Genomic DNA, 15,425 nt, shown 5'->3' with positions numbered 1-15,425 from the left:
TTCTTTCTCTCTTCGAATACGCTTTGGTATTTTTTATCTTGAACGCTCGACATCTGGCCTAGACGACTTTCGGGGCCCGTCACGAATTTACGCTCTTCCGTCAGTTGATACATGGCAAAGTCGATCGATTTTATAATTAAAATACGTTGAAAGTGAATAAAAGCCTATTTAATTTTGAAGATGTCTTGCAGCTCTTGCAACGATAATAACTTTTTAATTCGATCAATAAATGAATAATATACGTATAAAGATATTAGCTGTGCTTTAATGCAAAAAAAAAACAGATACGTGCAAAAGGCGAAGCAATAATGTGTCTCTCCGAAGCCTATCCCGGAATATAAAATTATATAGAATTTAATATCACACACGCACTCACACACATACGCAAATGTAACATAAAATTATTTTTTAATTTAGACTTCACTGCTCACTCTTGAAATAAATGTCTCCTGATAAAACTAATGGTGCGTAATTACTGTGTATGTGTGTTACTGTTTTTAACGTAATTCTATATATAATCCAAGTTCTTTAAGTAAATACGTCTATCGAGAATCGAGATAAGAATTAATCGTGTAAAGCATACGTAATAAAACGAACACGCAATTGCCAGAAACCATGAACAGATGTTCCCACTTTAGATATCATCCAAACCTTTTACACTAATCTAATCAGCATCATTAAATAAGGAATACATTTAATAATCAATATACACCGCATGCTGCGCTAAATGAAATTCATACTATCTCGATAAGTGAAACGTTAGTGACTTAGTCGTCACTGGGCAGACAGCGTCTATCACGTTGTCAATGGAATCAAATCTTTTTTTACATTTCAAATAATCAAATAAAAAGAATATCAACGCGATAATACAACACTCTTATAAACCGCGAAGTAGAGATGTGCGAATCAAGCATTTGTGAGATCAAATCGAATCGAATTTGAAATTTTTATGTTGGATCGAATTTTTCTGATTCGAAAACAAATCGAATTTAAATCAAATTTTCCCGGATTTCCATTGAAAGCTTACTTTAAAAGCAATAAAAGCATCTTCAATAACCAGACTTTTTAAATAAACGGGAAAATATAAATAATTTTTAATTTACGAGAGTCATATATAAATAAAGCAGATAAACGATTAATTCCAAATCGAATCACCAATGATTCGAAATTTTGACCTTATTCGATTTCGAATCTCTCGAATTCGAAGACGAATTTACTACGATTCTATTCAATTTCATTCGAATCCAAATTATTCTCATATCTCTACCGCGGAGACACAGTTTAATGTAATTTATACGATCTATAATAACAATTTAATTACGATTCGATATGCGCGTTCTCCACGTAAAAGCAGCTCTACTTGGACGTATCTCCTAATTTAAAATGTAACACCGTGCATTTAAAGGTAATTACATCGGTGGCGGGCACGCGGGGGATACTTTCGCGCGTCACGTCTATTCCTTTCGCGATTACTACCATCGAAGGGGAAAGGATAAATGAGCAGGTTGCGGTTACTCGAGGTTCGGGGATCGAGTCGCTCGATTCGCTCCGGAATCGGCGTATACTGTCCACGTGATATCCGCCGCCCATAAGAAGATCACATTCGCGTTCGCGGGCCCGGCCGCAGGCCGCGGTGAAGTAGCCGCGCAATTTCGCAAAGCACCGTAACCGTAATTACTGTTATTGCAGGATATTTAATATACGGGGGCACGTAAAAAGCCGCGGTCCACCCCTCCGAACTGACCTCGCGGCCGCGTGGAGCGAGTAACACGAGCCACGGGATATAAGCGCTCTCGCGTATAGCCGCCGGCTATGAAGGACGAAACATGCCCGGGGTGTGCTTTCGCCTTTATAAATAATAAATTCGCGTAGGAAACGAAAAAGTTGACGAGAGAGAGAAGGGGGGGGAGGGAGAAGGGTAAGAGATAGGGTAAGAGGAAGAAAATAAAATTGAACGAAGGGGCAGGGGAGAGAGAAGCGAAGCGGAGAGGGATAATAAAAATGTGCGACGAAGAAGAGCACGACGACCGATATATCTACCGATAACTTTACCATAAACAACATTCCTCACGCTGAAAAACGGATTTCGATAACTTCATAGGAAAATGTGGAAAAAGCGGAGTTCAATTTGATTCAATGAAATTCGTCGCGAATGCAAGACAACAGTTTGCAATAATTTTTCGAAACGAACAAGCTCGAACGATCATTCCAAATTTGTGTTCGTCGGTTCCCATCAGTAAATTAATTTTTATCCTGTACGCGAAAATACTAACTGTGCTGCGATCTGGCGCCGCAATGGAGACACACCAAGTACAAGCGACATCAATGTGATGTGTAGAAATGATTTTTTTAATATTTAATCTTCTACGTAACATCGTTACGTCCAAAAAAAAATCGGATCGCGTCGTAAAACACACGAATAAATAAACAATTAATTATATAATTAATAATTGCATAAAATAAGTTTGAACTCACCAGCCGCTGGCGTCGCTGCGCTGTAGTCGCTCTTGCCGCTCGTATTTTCCAGATATCGTGCTAAAAAACAATAATAATGAATAAGTTTGAAGATCGAGCAATTACTTAATTTAATCGACGTAAAACTCATTACAGATGCGGTCCACTTAATGTTACAAATACTGCGAAGCATTTAATTGACCGATCAAAAGGAAGAATTTCAATTGATTAATCAAAAATAAGTACTTCAATAAGTTTGTAATACTAAAGATACTGTCCACTTAGCACTCACAACGCTCGCGAGCATCACTTGTGTTTAATAAACAACAAGGATAAAAAATTAATTCTTTAAACGTTGTGCCAAGTGGAACGCCTCTTATAGAAATTTGTGATACTAGTACCTGCCAATTAATCACTTATTTTAAATATTTATTATATAATAAATTATTATTATATAATATAATATAAATACTTATTATATAATAAAGTATTTATTACATAAAAGTATTGTTAACAGTACTTTTAAAATAAGTGATTAATTCTTTACAATTAATATTAAATTTTATATCTATTATCTATATATATTAAAGGTACTATTAGCAGTACTTTTAATAACTACTCAAAATAAGTGATTAATAATCCAGTAATAGTATTAAATAAATTTTCTAGAAGGGACAGTCAGGTAGACCATCTACTTCAAAAAATATTATTCGCTTGTTTGTAACAATCTTACCTGATACTCGGATACATCACGACGAATCGAGAATGTAAACATTGACTGGCGACACAAGACTAAATCGTATTAATGCTAGATTCCGGTCTATCCCTACAAAGTCACGAAAACAAGCACTCACCCGCGATCACGAAAATGGCACGCATCGGTACAATACATACGATCGCAATTATACAAATACGACAGTACGCTCGGTACTTCGACACTCTCGACATTTTGTTTAGCGCTACATAACTAGAACGACGCGACGTGGTAACCGTAATTCGCGTACGCGAATTAAAACGTCACGACGATTGGTTAGTACTTCACCTTTCTGGTACTCCCCTCTTTATTTACAAGCTCGACGTTCATTCAAACGCGTAATTCACGACGAGGAAAAGACACGGGAGCACTTCTCGCGCCGATTACGAATTATTGCGACGCGGCGTGAAAACTGTTATGGCCGCGCATGCGCATTCACGATACATATTTGTCGTTCGCGATAGTCTTGCTCGCGAAAAATTTGATCGGCAGCTTGTCGATACCGTTTTATGGCGAGACTCGACCGCGATTGTCGAACGGATATGATGTACGATCGCGCGACAATCCGTTTGGTGTTTCCGGCACTGTATGGACGCGAAATTCACAACTTGGCGATGCGAAAGACGAGAAAATCACGAGGAGCGCGACGCGACACGATCGTACGATCGCCGCGGCGCGAAACTGTCATGGCGACTGCGCATGCGCGCGAAATCTTAATATTATAAATAACGATTTGATACTTCTTGCTCTCAATAGTTGCTTTTCATTTTCACGCAAGTGATACGAGTTAAATTTAAGAATCTAAAATTATGTGAGTATATTTTATACTCAGATAATGATAGCACTACTTAATTGCTCGCTTTGGTGACAAAATTGTCGCATGTAACAAAATAAGTTTTAATTTGAATTAAGAAGACTCACAATCAGTAAAGCGCACGATCTCGATGTAGACTGTATAGGTTCATTTGTTAGAATAAAAAGGAACGTGCAACTGAATTTTGACGTCACAAGTGGAAATTATTTAATTAAGTTTTGATATAAATGGAAAGCAACTGAAAACAGTTATTTTATTACGCCAATATATGGAATATTTTATATTATATAAGTGCGAATGAATTTCGAGATGTATCTTTTCCAAACGATAAACTTATCAGATTTTGTTCCGCCTTGCAATTATAAATTGCTTTTCTATCACCAACTGATTACATTATCAAGAGATTGCGTGGTAAAAGTAGCTGAAATCACCAATTTTATCGACTTACGATATCATTATTAAATGCTTTAGGTAATGCGAATTTCTGCAATATCTTATTGTCGATATATTAAGTAACTATGTTAAATGATAAAAAGTCTTGTGACATGATAGGCGTATTGTATACATATCTACAATAAAAATGTTGTAATCCTCGTTTCTCACAAAGGATTTAAACATCATCGGTAAGAAATTAAGAATAGAATTACATTGGAATCTTTTCAAGATCGAAGGACCGACCTAGCTTTAACGTCACCAGTGAATGTTTACATTCTCGATTGGTCGTTGATGTATATCGGAGCACCAGGTGAGATTATTGCAAACAGTGAATAACATCGTTACACGTAATGAATTTTACATCGACCGAAATAAATAATATTCGAACTTTTAAACTATTTTATTACAATCATCTTTTATTGCTTCTTAAAAAGGATAATGATGTTAAATAATCTCATGTTAACCTACGAAATAGTCATCATATTTATATTATTAATGTAATAATTAATTTACTTGCTTTAAAATTGTTTGTTTTTTTTTAAATATCATTTTGTACTTTTCAAGAACTTAAATGCAATAATGGGTAATGCGGGAAGCAATCAGCCTGTCGGTCATCATCACGGCACTACAGCAAACAGAGAGCGACATAGCAAAGATCATCCTCCACCCTCTCCAGGAAAGGAAGGCCAGGCGTTCGTTTTCGACAAAAAACCTAGCCAGAAACTTGTATTTCAGTCCTCCCACGAAGAAGAAGAGTCATACTTTGCAAAAGTAATGTCAAAATAACATTTACATACACGTAAAAATATGTTTTACATGTAAATATATATATATACATATGTTATATTCATATTACATTGTTATTTTTATTTGACTATGAATAGACCGGCCAACAGGATGGAGAAGACTTTGGATCGCAGCGTCCAAGATCTAACACAGTGTCTGAGGGTACAAAAGTTGCAGATAATAAGGTGCTACCAACTGTTTTCAAATGGGAAGGAGGTGGAAAGCAAGTATATATTAGCGGGACATTCACTGGATGGAAAACATTACCGATGGTAAAAAGCCATGGAGATTTTGTCACGATAATTGATCTACCAGAAGGAGAACACCAGTATAAATTTTTCGTTGATGGAGAATGGAGACACGATCCTGGACTGGTGAGTGTTACATTTCTTTAATAGCTTTATGTACATTATTTATAACGTATCTGTACTTCGTATGTTGTGTTGTATATTAAATTCAGAGATTGTTGTTTTAATGTTATAGAAAATTGTAGACAACGGCATGGGTTCCAAGAACAATTTAGTTTCTGTTAGGAAGTCTGACTTTGAAGTATTTCAAGCTCTGGCAAAAGACAGCGAAGGTGTTACTAGTAGCACTCAAATGGAGTATGGTCAAGAAATACCACCGCACAAACCTTGGGAGAAAATAACTGGGCCACCTATCTTGCCGCCGCATCTGCTACAAGTTATCCTTAACAAAGACACGCCATTATCCGTAAGCTAAATAATAAATATATAATATACATTCGACGAAAATTCAATGAGACTTTCTGCCATCATATATTTTTTTTTTTTCCAGTGTGAACCTACTCTTCTACCTGAACCAAATCATGTTATGCTGAACCATCTTTACGCTTTGAGCATTAAAGACAGCGTGATGGTCCTATCAGCCACACATCGTTATCGCAAAAAATATGTTACAACTTTGCTTTACAAACCGATTTAAATGTCAAGTCATTCCCGCGTTTGTTGGTGCTGTATATTTTTTAATTATCCCGAAATAATACAGGTGCCCAAGTGACACCATATTAATGCATAAGATTTTTATGAGCTTCTTTGAGGCAAGGTAGAAGATTATAATATTTAGAAATAGTTGATTTGTCGCTATGTTTATTATATCTCAATCATGTGTATAATAATGTAATTACTATTTATTAAAGTTAGATATTTTATATTTGCTTTTCTCGCTATTATCAACAAATGGAATCCAACGTAACAGGAATTATTTCGAAATATGTATCTTGAAAGAATATGATTGCTTATATATAATTTTCATTTAGATACATTATTGTTGGTTACTTCTGATACATGTGCGTAAGGCGGATCCGATCTCGTTTTAAGAAAATATAGACCCTCGGCGGTATGTTCAACATGCTCTCCCATAAGTACTACTTGCGAATTGTCACATTTGCCGCTTAAGTATGAGTCCCAGTTGTCGCATTTCTTAGCCGGTAGTCCTGTTTTCGAATTTATACTTTCCGTAAAGTATGCATATGACCGCCCATGACTGCAAGCCTCTAAAATATATGGAAAGAATAAGACGTTTCTGTTACAAAGATCTGCCCTAACGATGGAAATACTTTACCCATTATCTCAGGAACGCAGCAGCATCCGGGCTGGATCGCCGTACCAGCGTTTGGATAAAAGTCTGCTTTTCCAAGCGGTTGAAGAAAGCCTAACACACCGCCGCAGGAATGTATGACGTCGACGAATACTGCATCTGTGGGATCCAAGCGAGTTTTCTCGGAGGCGAGTATGTGGAATCCTGGCAACGCTGGATCCAAACCTGTTACTCTGCTCAATTTCCCGGAAGTCGTCGCACCGCCCGCATTCCCAGCCACGTGTGCACCAAGGGAATGACCTTATAAATCAACGGGCAATGAAACTGCGACTTATAAATAATAAACAAATAATATTGTATTATACAAGACAGTGTACCGATAAAGTGAACATCTTCCGTTTTCAGCCCAGTCTCTCTTACTAAGAAGTCTATGAAATTGGCAGCGTTAGTCCCGACTCTTGCGGTGTTATGCATCGGTCCCAAATAAAATGTGCTCGCAGCCAACGGTTCCCAGTCCACAAGAATGACATTGTAATCGCCGTGAGTGAGAAAAGCTGCTCAAAAGAGTGAAAATTATCCGTTTTGCTAATGAATTAAGACTGAATTCGTAAATCAATTAGAAAAACAAGCTACCTTCTTTCATGTTGATAAGACTGGTACTCATGGCGCTCGACTTCCATCCGTGAGTTATGAATTTCGTTTTTCGCGAGGGTTTGAAGTCGGAACCAGCAAGATTTGAGGTGTCATTTAGAGACACTCTTATACCTTTTTCCGGATTAGATCTTAAAAATAAGAATATTACGGAAACCATGGTTAAATGAATAATGAAAGAGAATTAAGGTGTGATAGCATTTTGTTATAAATAATATTTATTTATTGAACTTGGATACCGAGTGAAAATTATGTAAGCTATTTCTGAGTCTAATACGCCTCTCCTTTCGTTGTCTTGAACCTTTAACACTGCTACTTGAGGCTGTCCATTGCCGTCAGGCATAAAAATCCAATCCTCTCCGTAACCATCGTATCTTTGGCGCAAACCACTATCCCATTGTTGCGAATAAACAGAATAACGCAATATAACAAAAATAAAGATTTGTTTCCACACTAGATTTGATAACATCTTACTGCGGTACTTAATATCGCTATGAGCAAAGAATTGATTGCGAGTTGTGCAGACCTCGCATTAAAACTACGAAAAATAGCAACTAAATTACTGATGCCGCAAAACGGAGACTCCTTTTTAAATCCTGGCGGTATTACGATAAGACGCTGATACCCTTTCGTTTGGCCTAGTTTTTCTTGTTTTATCTCGCATGTTGTATCACAAGCGCGGAAGTACTATCAAGCGGGGGATTGTAATTACATTCAAAAGGATACAGGTTTGTACTGAAACAAATAATGTGCAATCTCGTGCATGCATATCGCGGGCAACGTTGAAATCAGCGTCGAAACGGGCTAATTAACCGATAATTTTACAAACGTCGTAAAGTAACTCAGTTGTGAATTATTTGCATTACTTTTTTGATACGTGTATTTTAAACAATGCGGATTACACTGAATAGATAATCGCTTGCTCGATACAATTCGCATTATTCAAAACAAATATTGCAGAAGTAATAAATATGAAGGGATAAAGAAATTTAAAAAAAAAAAATAATATACAGGATGTCTCACAACCACAATACTTTCACAAAGCGTATTCTAAAGATAAAATAGAGCAAAAAATCCTGACAGGAAAATGTCGAGGTCACAATCGTTTTTTTAATTATAATCGATCAAACAGCCAGTAATATATCGCGAAAAGTCCATGCGCTCAGCTCGTAATTATACGCACATCGATCTGATACTGCATTCACAGTAATATTGAATTTGTTTTATTGCACAAATAAGTATTATGATAAGAATATATAATTTCAACAAATCAAGATTTGCAATTTAACAGATATTTAAATTGTCGAAAAAATATAGTCCATTTAATCTTACTTTGATTTATTTATTAATACATTACATCCTATTTGATTTATTAATACACGATAATTAATTAATTAATACACGATTTTATTCGTCTTGAGACATAAAAAATGTTAAAGAAGCAATAAATTAAATTTTATAATTATTATGTTGTTCTCAAGTAACTTTTGTATTAGATTTAATAATTTTAATGACAATAATTGCTAATGCTGTTAATAATCAGTTGTTCAAAAAAAATTCAATATTAACTGTGAATACGGTATCAGGTCGATGTGCGCGTAATTACGAGCACAGACTCTATTAGTAGTACGTGATAGTACTGGCTATGATTAAATTATTTAACTATAATATAAGAAATCCTATTAACAGTCGAAAGTGAGATAATACAAATAATACATTAATATATTCTTTTCAAATAAATTTATTTCAAATATGACTGCACGTCGATAACTTTCGAACAATCAATCTGAAAGAATAATAATCCTCTCTAAATTAAATTAGAAAATATGTAAAGAATTTACTGGGAAAAATATAATCTCGACCGGAGATCGAAACCGGATCTCTCACTTTCCGAATGAGCGTCCTCACGTTAGACAACCATGACTGTGAAGGGTTGTAATTCAAAAATTATTGTGACCTTGACATTTTCGTATTAGGATTTTTTATTTTACTTTATCCCCCCCTCCCCTCCTTTCCCCCTCAGACTTTATCTTATACTATAAAAGTATTATACAATGGTTGTGGAATACTCTGTATAATACATTATGGCCCGTATTCTGAACGCACTTACGACGATGTTAGCTAACATGCTATACTTTACGCATATTGTAGAATCTGAGAAATAAAAGCGCGCTTTCTGCCAATATAAGTCAATATAAATAGTCAATATATAAGCCAATATAAATATTATCATAAGCTGCAAATTATTCATATTCAGATATAAATTCACTATAACTGTTCCGAATATTGTGACGGTCAACATTCAAATGAGTCAAAGATAATACACAGTGTACAAATTAATAAGTAAAACAGACGTATTATCAACGTATGTCAGACTGTTACTTAAAAGTAATAAAAACAAAAAACGCAGTTTAAATCAGTGTAAAGAAGTACAGGGCATACAGAGTCAACGTAATTAATTATAAAGCAATATATAGCATTATATAGCAGTATTGATATAAATTGGATAACTTTCATTACGATTTTTCTATGATGATGAAAATGAATTTTAAGGTTGTGGATTTTGTTTTATCTAAGGATGGCTCAATCCAAGAGCCGAAACATGTAATGTAATGTATTTTACAATGTGTTATTTATAGAATTTTTTTATACATTTTATATATCGTATTATAGTTCTTGCATTAATAATTAATTACGTTAATTCTTATATGCCCTATACTTCTTTGTATTGTTTTTTAAAAAACTAAAAGTTCTGTACTATTTATTTGATTAAATCAGTGTAAATTATTAAGAATCGAGATGTAATCGAATGATGTAAAAACTCAGTGTCAGATTGCAAATTAAGGCTATTTTTTTGTAACTGAATATGTAGCATTTCCAAGATACGTCGTTTGTACAAAAACCGCTCCTGAACAATAATTTCTGTGCCTTCCCAATCAAATCATAGTTTAGATCCAATCTGTGTTCAGTGATAACAGAATGATTACTCGTATTCCTTCGGATGTCATTACAATGTTCTGAGAGTCTCGTTTTTAAACATATTCAGTCGTTTTACTTATTAGTTTGTATACTGTGTATTATCTGATTCATTTGAATGTTGACCGTCACAATATTCGAAGAATGGTTGTAGTGAATTTACATTGCTAAATATGAATAATTTGCAGATCCTTTGTCTTTCGACTCTAATTAATTTTTTATATTCACGTCTTTCATGGCTACATGGGTGAGTGCATTAATTTTTTTTTATAAAAATAATAATTGGTAACGTTTTTGATATCTGCACAGATTTTTATCTATTATTCATTGCCACTGTCAACCATTGCCAATAGAATAAGGAGATTGAGTTGCCACTCTGCTCTCACCATGAAAAAGTGAGAATTTTGCAACATACGTTCAGACATACTGATGATGGTCCGAAAGCAGACCGAAACGTTTATGCGTAACTAATTATACTATAGTTTTTCGACAATAAACCATTTTTATTTTCGCACGAACAAGCGCGCAAAAAACTCTCTTAGCCTTTATTTGTTTTTGTTTTTTGATATTCTCGACAATTTGGTTACTTGTTTTATTTAATATTAAATCGAGCATAAATCATCGACCACAGTCCGATTCACAAAGTGAATCATTTCATCCTTGTTGCTTATTAAAGTTAAACAAGTACTAATGATGATTACAAGCGTTGTAATTGTGAGTTATCGAGGCGTCGGATGGCTCGGTCCGCGGACTAGCAATCCATGGATAAGGATACGATCTCATCTCACGCAGAAATAAATTTTCATAAGTATATATACCTGCAAACCATTGCCACGCTCGCGAGGTCTTTGTTAAGTATTGAAAAATAAGTCTCAGAATATCATATGGTATAAAATTCAATACATTTTCATTGCTGCGCGTTGCATCTGCACCGTATTTAAATGTACTAAGTTCTTCTTTGTAAATTTTCTGTAATGGTTTCTCTATTGATCTTCTTTGGTTTGAAAAATATCTCGTTGATGACCGTAGTCATTAATATTTCACATGCGACTAGTTTATTACCTGACTGACCCTTTGGTTTAGTATATTCTAGACCAAAGGGTCACTCAGGTAATATTCTTTCCTAGGGCGGAAATGTGAAAAGCGAAAATTTTTTGTATGTATATATATACATATACACACATAAAAATTTCCACTTTCATTTCATTTTTTTATCTATTTTAATCTATTTAAAATGGTTTAAAAAGTCTTTAAAAATTTACGAACATATACCTTCAACTTTCTAGATGAATGTTTAAAATTTATTTTGGAAAATAATAAAATGTATCTAAGTTAATTCACTAAACCTGCGAGAAATTTACACGAACCGGTATTGATAGGACAGGAAATGCTCCGAATAATAGTGTTAGGGCCTTTTTCATCAATTTCGATAAACACTAATTGGTTAACTTAATCATTACAGTTTGTGCCAAAAGAGAAAGAAAGAGAAAACTTTCTGATACATTAAACTACTGTTAGCACTTCTACGAATTGATCAATGATTAATTTAATCAGAATTTGGTGAGTCTGATATTTCATGTGTCACTCAACGAGACTTTTCAAGCTTGTTGATTGGCTAAAAAACAGAGATTTCTTAATCTGTCCTGCAGCCAATCAATGTGCTTAACAAATTTGTCGACACATAAAATCAGGCTAAGGCTGATATCATATTTATCATATGATAAATTTTTCAAGAGTGTTAATTGGCTGCAGGACAGAGATTTGAAAAAAAAAAAATCTCTTTGCCCTACAACCAATCAACAGGCTTAAAAAGCTTGTACGACAAAAAACGGATGAATGTAATATTAGCCTAAGAATTAATATAGGATGCCTTCCATTTAGTAATAAAGTGTCAAGAGTCAACACAAGTATGATTCTGTCTTTCTTACTCATGGAATGCAAAGATAGAATAGTATTTATGTCGATTTGTGTCACTAAATGGGAGGCATCCATACACGTATTATTAAAATTTTTCAACAACTTTTACGATCTTCTATGTTATACATATTGCACTAAATGTAATATAGGAGTGACAAATAAATCAATAAAGGTTGTTATTTCTATAATTCTTGCTATATCTTCTACATGTTTTGCTATCCGGGAAGAAACATGAAAGAATAAAAAAATAAAAACATTTATAGTACGAATATATAATATATTATTATAAGTCATAACTTGTTTCCTTACTCTTCGGTAACATCATTTTAGGACTCGTACAAAACACACGTTCGCAAATTACATCTAAAAATAAGGTACAAATTTTTATACTCAGATTTATTGCTTCGTTATACTGCATATTTTGTTCTGTGAATATCGAAGTGCCATTGTTTTCAGATCTTGTTAATAAAAAAAAAATTGGTAAATACAAGACCTAAATCTAGTAATGCACGAGCGATAAAATATGTTGTAGCACATTAGCACTCATACGTCTTTTTTCAAAACATCAACCATATGTAAGTATCAAAAACACAGTAGAGAATTCATTAGACCAAGATTTCGATCTCTTACATTTACATTCCTCGGTGTTTTCTAAAACAAAAAAAAACCTATATATCGACTTATTTTCACTAAAAAGATATTTTCATTAAGAAAGGAAAGAAATTACTTACTTTCTTTGTTTACTTCATTAACGACAGTGGATTTTCCAAATTCGCCATAACCAGAGCAACCTACTAAGGGTACTTTGGGGAATAATCTTTTAAATATTGTTGATTCTACATTAGTTTCGTTATACATTTCATTTCCGCGAGCTATGCACATGAACATAAATCCTATGGAATGTTTTTTTAACTTGACTTCGTTCTTAAATAACTTTAATCTTGCTTCCGCTTGCTCCTTTGTACGATTTTGTAAAATAATGGACCACGTCTGTATAGAACCAGTAATCAGGACAGCAACGCAAGATGGTATATCCATTCTATGAACTATTCTATGTCTTGTTTGTCTTCTGTACAAACGATCATTTTCTATATGTTGTATGTAAAGATCTTCCAACACACCACCCCATACAGAAACTATTTCATTTTCTTTGCTGAATATATGCAAAAAGAAATAAATGTATTATCAAGTATCAACCATTATTATATAACAGTTGGACACAATAATTACTTGGTGTATATATTGTATATATTGTTTGGATTAAATATAAATTATACCTTTTTTGTATAGCTCTGGCCCAACGTTTTGCTGTTGTACGACCTTCCAAATTACAGAATAACATAAAACATGTTTCATGATTTGACACTGATGTTTCACGATTGATAATTGTATTCATTATCTCCTGATATTCGGCTGTTTTCTGTATGCTACTGTCTTCTGCTACTTTAAATGATTTTATTCTCACGTTTGGAATTTGTGGCAAAAATGCACATACCATATTTGGAAATGGATCTTCCATCTCTCTATCCATAATAATACTTCTACTATATAATATTATAGTCTCACAATGTTCAGGTAGTAAAGTCTCTATCCGCTCTTAAACAAAAACAAAAAATTGATTTTAACAATCCCAGATTATTCTATGACTTTGGAAAAAATAAATAAAAAGAATAGTATTAAAATTATATTAAAATAATCAAAAAGTAGTTTGTCAATTTGAAATAAAATATAATTTAAAATAAAATATTTACTAGCTACTTATTGATAAAGTCTTTTTATTCCTTTAATTACTTATTTGTAACCTAAAGAGAATATAAAAAATATTAAATATATACCTTCTATATCGCGTGGTGTATTTTCAGGAATAAAAAAAAAACCAGCTGATGGTTTAATTCTTAGATTCTCGACATTTAAAAAATCTACAAACAACTGTTCATAAAGTTGTATAAAGCAACAAGGGCCTCTAGTCCATTTCTCATTATTTACGGCTTCTAACCAGGATCTGAAAAGAATAATTTCATGTTTAAATTTTTATGCTGTATTCAGCTAATAATGTATATACTTTCATTTGCAGTACAGACAATAATGTAAAATATCAATAATTTTATCATGATTAAACACATAAATTTAAAGACATAACATGAAACATTTGTAAACAGAATGTAATTCAAATCTTGTTCGTATCCATTCGTGTGCATGTGATACAGAAACTATAATCATTCTACTTATATCAAATATAAGCGTTTAAGATCAAGCAAGAAGTTACATCAAGCAAGAATTATTAATGCATCATCAATATGTACCTGCAAACCCTCGCAGCTCTCGCTAGGTCCCTGGCATTTAAATATTGAAAGACAATTCTCAAAATATCGTAGGTTAGGTAAGTACTGGAATCTAATATATTTTCATTGCTTTGCGTTGCACTATCATTATTTTTGGATGCACTAGGTTTTTCCTTCCGAATTTTTTTTCGTACTGAAACCTCCATTAATCTCTTTCAATTTAAATCAGTCGCTTGTCAAAATATCACAGTAAAATAACACAATGCAACACCGCTATGAAAGTAACACAAGAGCGCAAATCGCAACATGCACCAACGCGCATAGTAAACACAGTAGATATGTGTGTCGCGTGTCGTGTGTGTGCGTATATATACATATATATAAAATTAAATGATTAGAGGGCACCTATCAACAAGTCGGAATAGATTCCGATTGGCGTTTTCCCTAGCCACATAGCTACGTTCAGCAGAGAAAACTAATCAGATAATGCTTAGTGATTCTTCAATATGATTGGTTTCTACACTTAGATCCAACAAAGAACTAAAGGAAAGAACCAATCATATTAAAAAATCACTAACGTTTTTTTTCTGCTCAAAGCAACAAATAGAATCTGGGAAATAATTGAATAATTTCGATTAAAATTCGTTCGAATGATATCCAGTTTTCCGAAACTGTTAAAACAACTGAAATGATATTTGTTTGATATCAAATGTTCGATACATGAATATCAAATATTCAGATTCTATTATAACTCTAGGAAATAAATGTGTCACACACGCACACACGCGCACGCACG

The 15,425-nt window shown here is 33.8% G+C and overlaps 3 protein-coding genes across 5 annotated transcripts; 1 reads left to right on the top strand and 2 right to left on the bottom strand.

Annotated features, from left to right (window-relative positions):
• The first annotated feature begins 4,559 nt into the window (after nucleotides 1–4,559).
• Nucleotides 4,560–6,363, top strand: LOC108752949 (5'-AMP-activated protein kinase subunit beta-2). The gene is made up of 5 exons (XM_018494204.1): nucleotides 4,560–4,767; nucleotides 5,022–5,228; nucleotides 5,342–5,617; nucleotides 5,727–5,957; nucleotides 6,042–6,363. Exons 2-5 carry the CDS (start codon nucleotides 5,037–5,039, stop codon nucleotides 6,186–6,188), a joined length of 846 nt encoding a protein of 281 aa, XP_018349706.1. The 5' UTR covers nucleotides 4,560–4,767; nucleotides 5,022–5,036; the 3' UTR covers nucleotides 6,189–6,363.
• On the bottom strand, nucleotides 6,363–8,546 carry LOC108752947 (pancreatic triacylglycerol lipase). Of its 2 annotated transcripts, XM_018494203.1 has the most exons (6): nucleotides 8,181–8,546; nucleotides 7,694–7,843; nucleotides 7,437–7,585; nucleotides 7,181–7,357; nucleotides 6,828–7,103; nucleotides 6,363–6,759 (listed from the first exon to the last, which is right to left on the bottom strand). In XM_018494203.1, the coding sequence occupies exons 2-6, from the start codon at nucleotides 7,795–7,797 to the stop codon at nucleotides 6,515–6,517; spliced, it is 951 nt and encodes a 316-aa protein (XP_018349705.1). In that variant the 5' UTR covers nucleotides 7,798–7,843; nucleotides 8,181–8,546; the 3' UTR covers nucleotides 6,363–6,514. The 2 variants fall into 2 exon arrangements, with proteins under 2 accessions (XP_018349705.1, XP_018349704.1); XM_018494202.1 differs by lacking the exon at nucleotides 8,181–8,546 and having other exon boundaries at nucleotides 7,694–8,029.
• A 4,110-nt stretch (nucleotides 8,547–12,656) lies between these two features.
• LOC108752946 (F-box only protein 22-like) lies at nucleotides 12,657–14,971 on the bottom strand. Of its 2 annotated transcripts, none has more exons than XM_018494201.1 (5): nucleotides 14,651–14,971; nucleotides 14,183–14,349; nucleotides 13,625–13,943; nucleotides 13,075–13,500; nucleotides 12,657–12,998 (listed from the first exon to the last, which is right to left on the bottom strand). In XM_018494201.1, exons 1-5 carry the CDS (start codon nucleotides 14,833–14,835, stop codon nucleotides 12,980–12,982), a joined length of 1,116 nt encoding a protein of 371 aa, XP_018349703.1. In that variant the 5' UTR covers nucleotides 14,836–14,971; the 3' UTR covers nucleotides 12,657–12,979. The 2 variants fall into 2 exon arrangements, with proteins under 2 accessions (XP_018349703.1, XP_018349702.1); XM_018494200.1 differs by having other exon boundaries at nucleotides 13,079–13,500.
• Nucleotides 14,972–15,425: the final 454 nt, after the last annotated feature.

Source organism: Trachymyrmex septentrionalis, unplaced genomic scaffold, assembly GCF_001594115.1.
Source record: "Trachymyrmex septentrionalis isolate Tsep2-gDNA-1 unplaced genomic scaffold, Tsep1.0 scaffold62, whole genome shotgun sequence".
Classification (NCBI taxonomy): Eukaryota; Metazoa; Arthropoda; class Insecta; order Hymenoptera; family Formicidae; genus Trachymyrmex; species Trachymyrmex septentrionalis.
This window is presented reverse-complemented; position numbering and strand designations above follow the sequence as displayed.

Excerpts from the sequence above, each read along its gene's own strand:
- LOC108752946 (XM_018494200.1), bottom strand. The coding sequence starts at position 14,835 with ATGGAGGTTTCAGTACGAAAAAAAATTCGGAAGGAAAAACCTAGTGCA. Across the intron at positions 13,944-14,182 it reads TACACCACGCGATATAGAAG|AGCGGATAGAGACTTTACTA; the intron begins GTATATATTTAA and ends TTTTTGTTTAAG. Across the intron at positions 13,501-13,624 it reads GCCAGAGCTATACAAAAAAG|CAAAGAAAATGAAATAGTTT; the intron begins GTATAATTTATA and ends GCATATATTCAG.
- LOC108752949 (XM_018494204.1), top strand. The coding sequence starts at position 5,037 with ATGGGTAATGCGGGAAGCAATCAGCCTGTCGGTCATCATCACGGCACT. Across the intron at positions 5,229-5,341 it reads AAGAGTCATACTTTGCAAAA|ACCGGCCAACAGGATGGAGA; the intron begins GTAATGTCAAAA and ends GACTATGAATAG. Across the intron at positions 5,958-6,041 it reads ACAAAGACACGCCATTATCC|TGTGAACCTACTCTTCTACC; the intron begins GTAAGCTAAATA and ends TTTTTTTTCCAG.
- LOC108752947 (XM_018494202.1), bottom strand. The coding sequence starts at position 7,923 with ATGTTATCAAATCTAGTGTGGAAACAAATCTTTATTTTTGTTATATTG. Across the intron at positions 7,586-7,693 it reads GCTTACATAATTTTCACTCG|ATCTAATCCGGAAAAAGGTA; the intron begins GTATCCAAGTTC and ends CTTATTTTTAAG. Across the intron at positions 7,358-7,436 it reads TCTTATCAACATGAAAGAAG|CTTTTCTCACTCACGGCGAT; the intron begins GTAGCTTGTTTT and ends TCTTTTGAGCAG.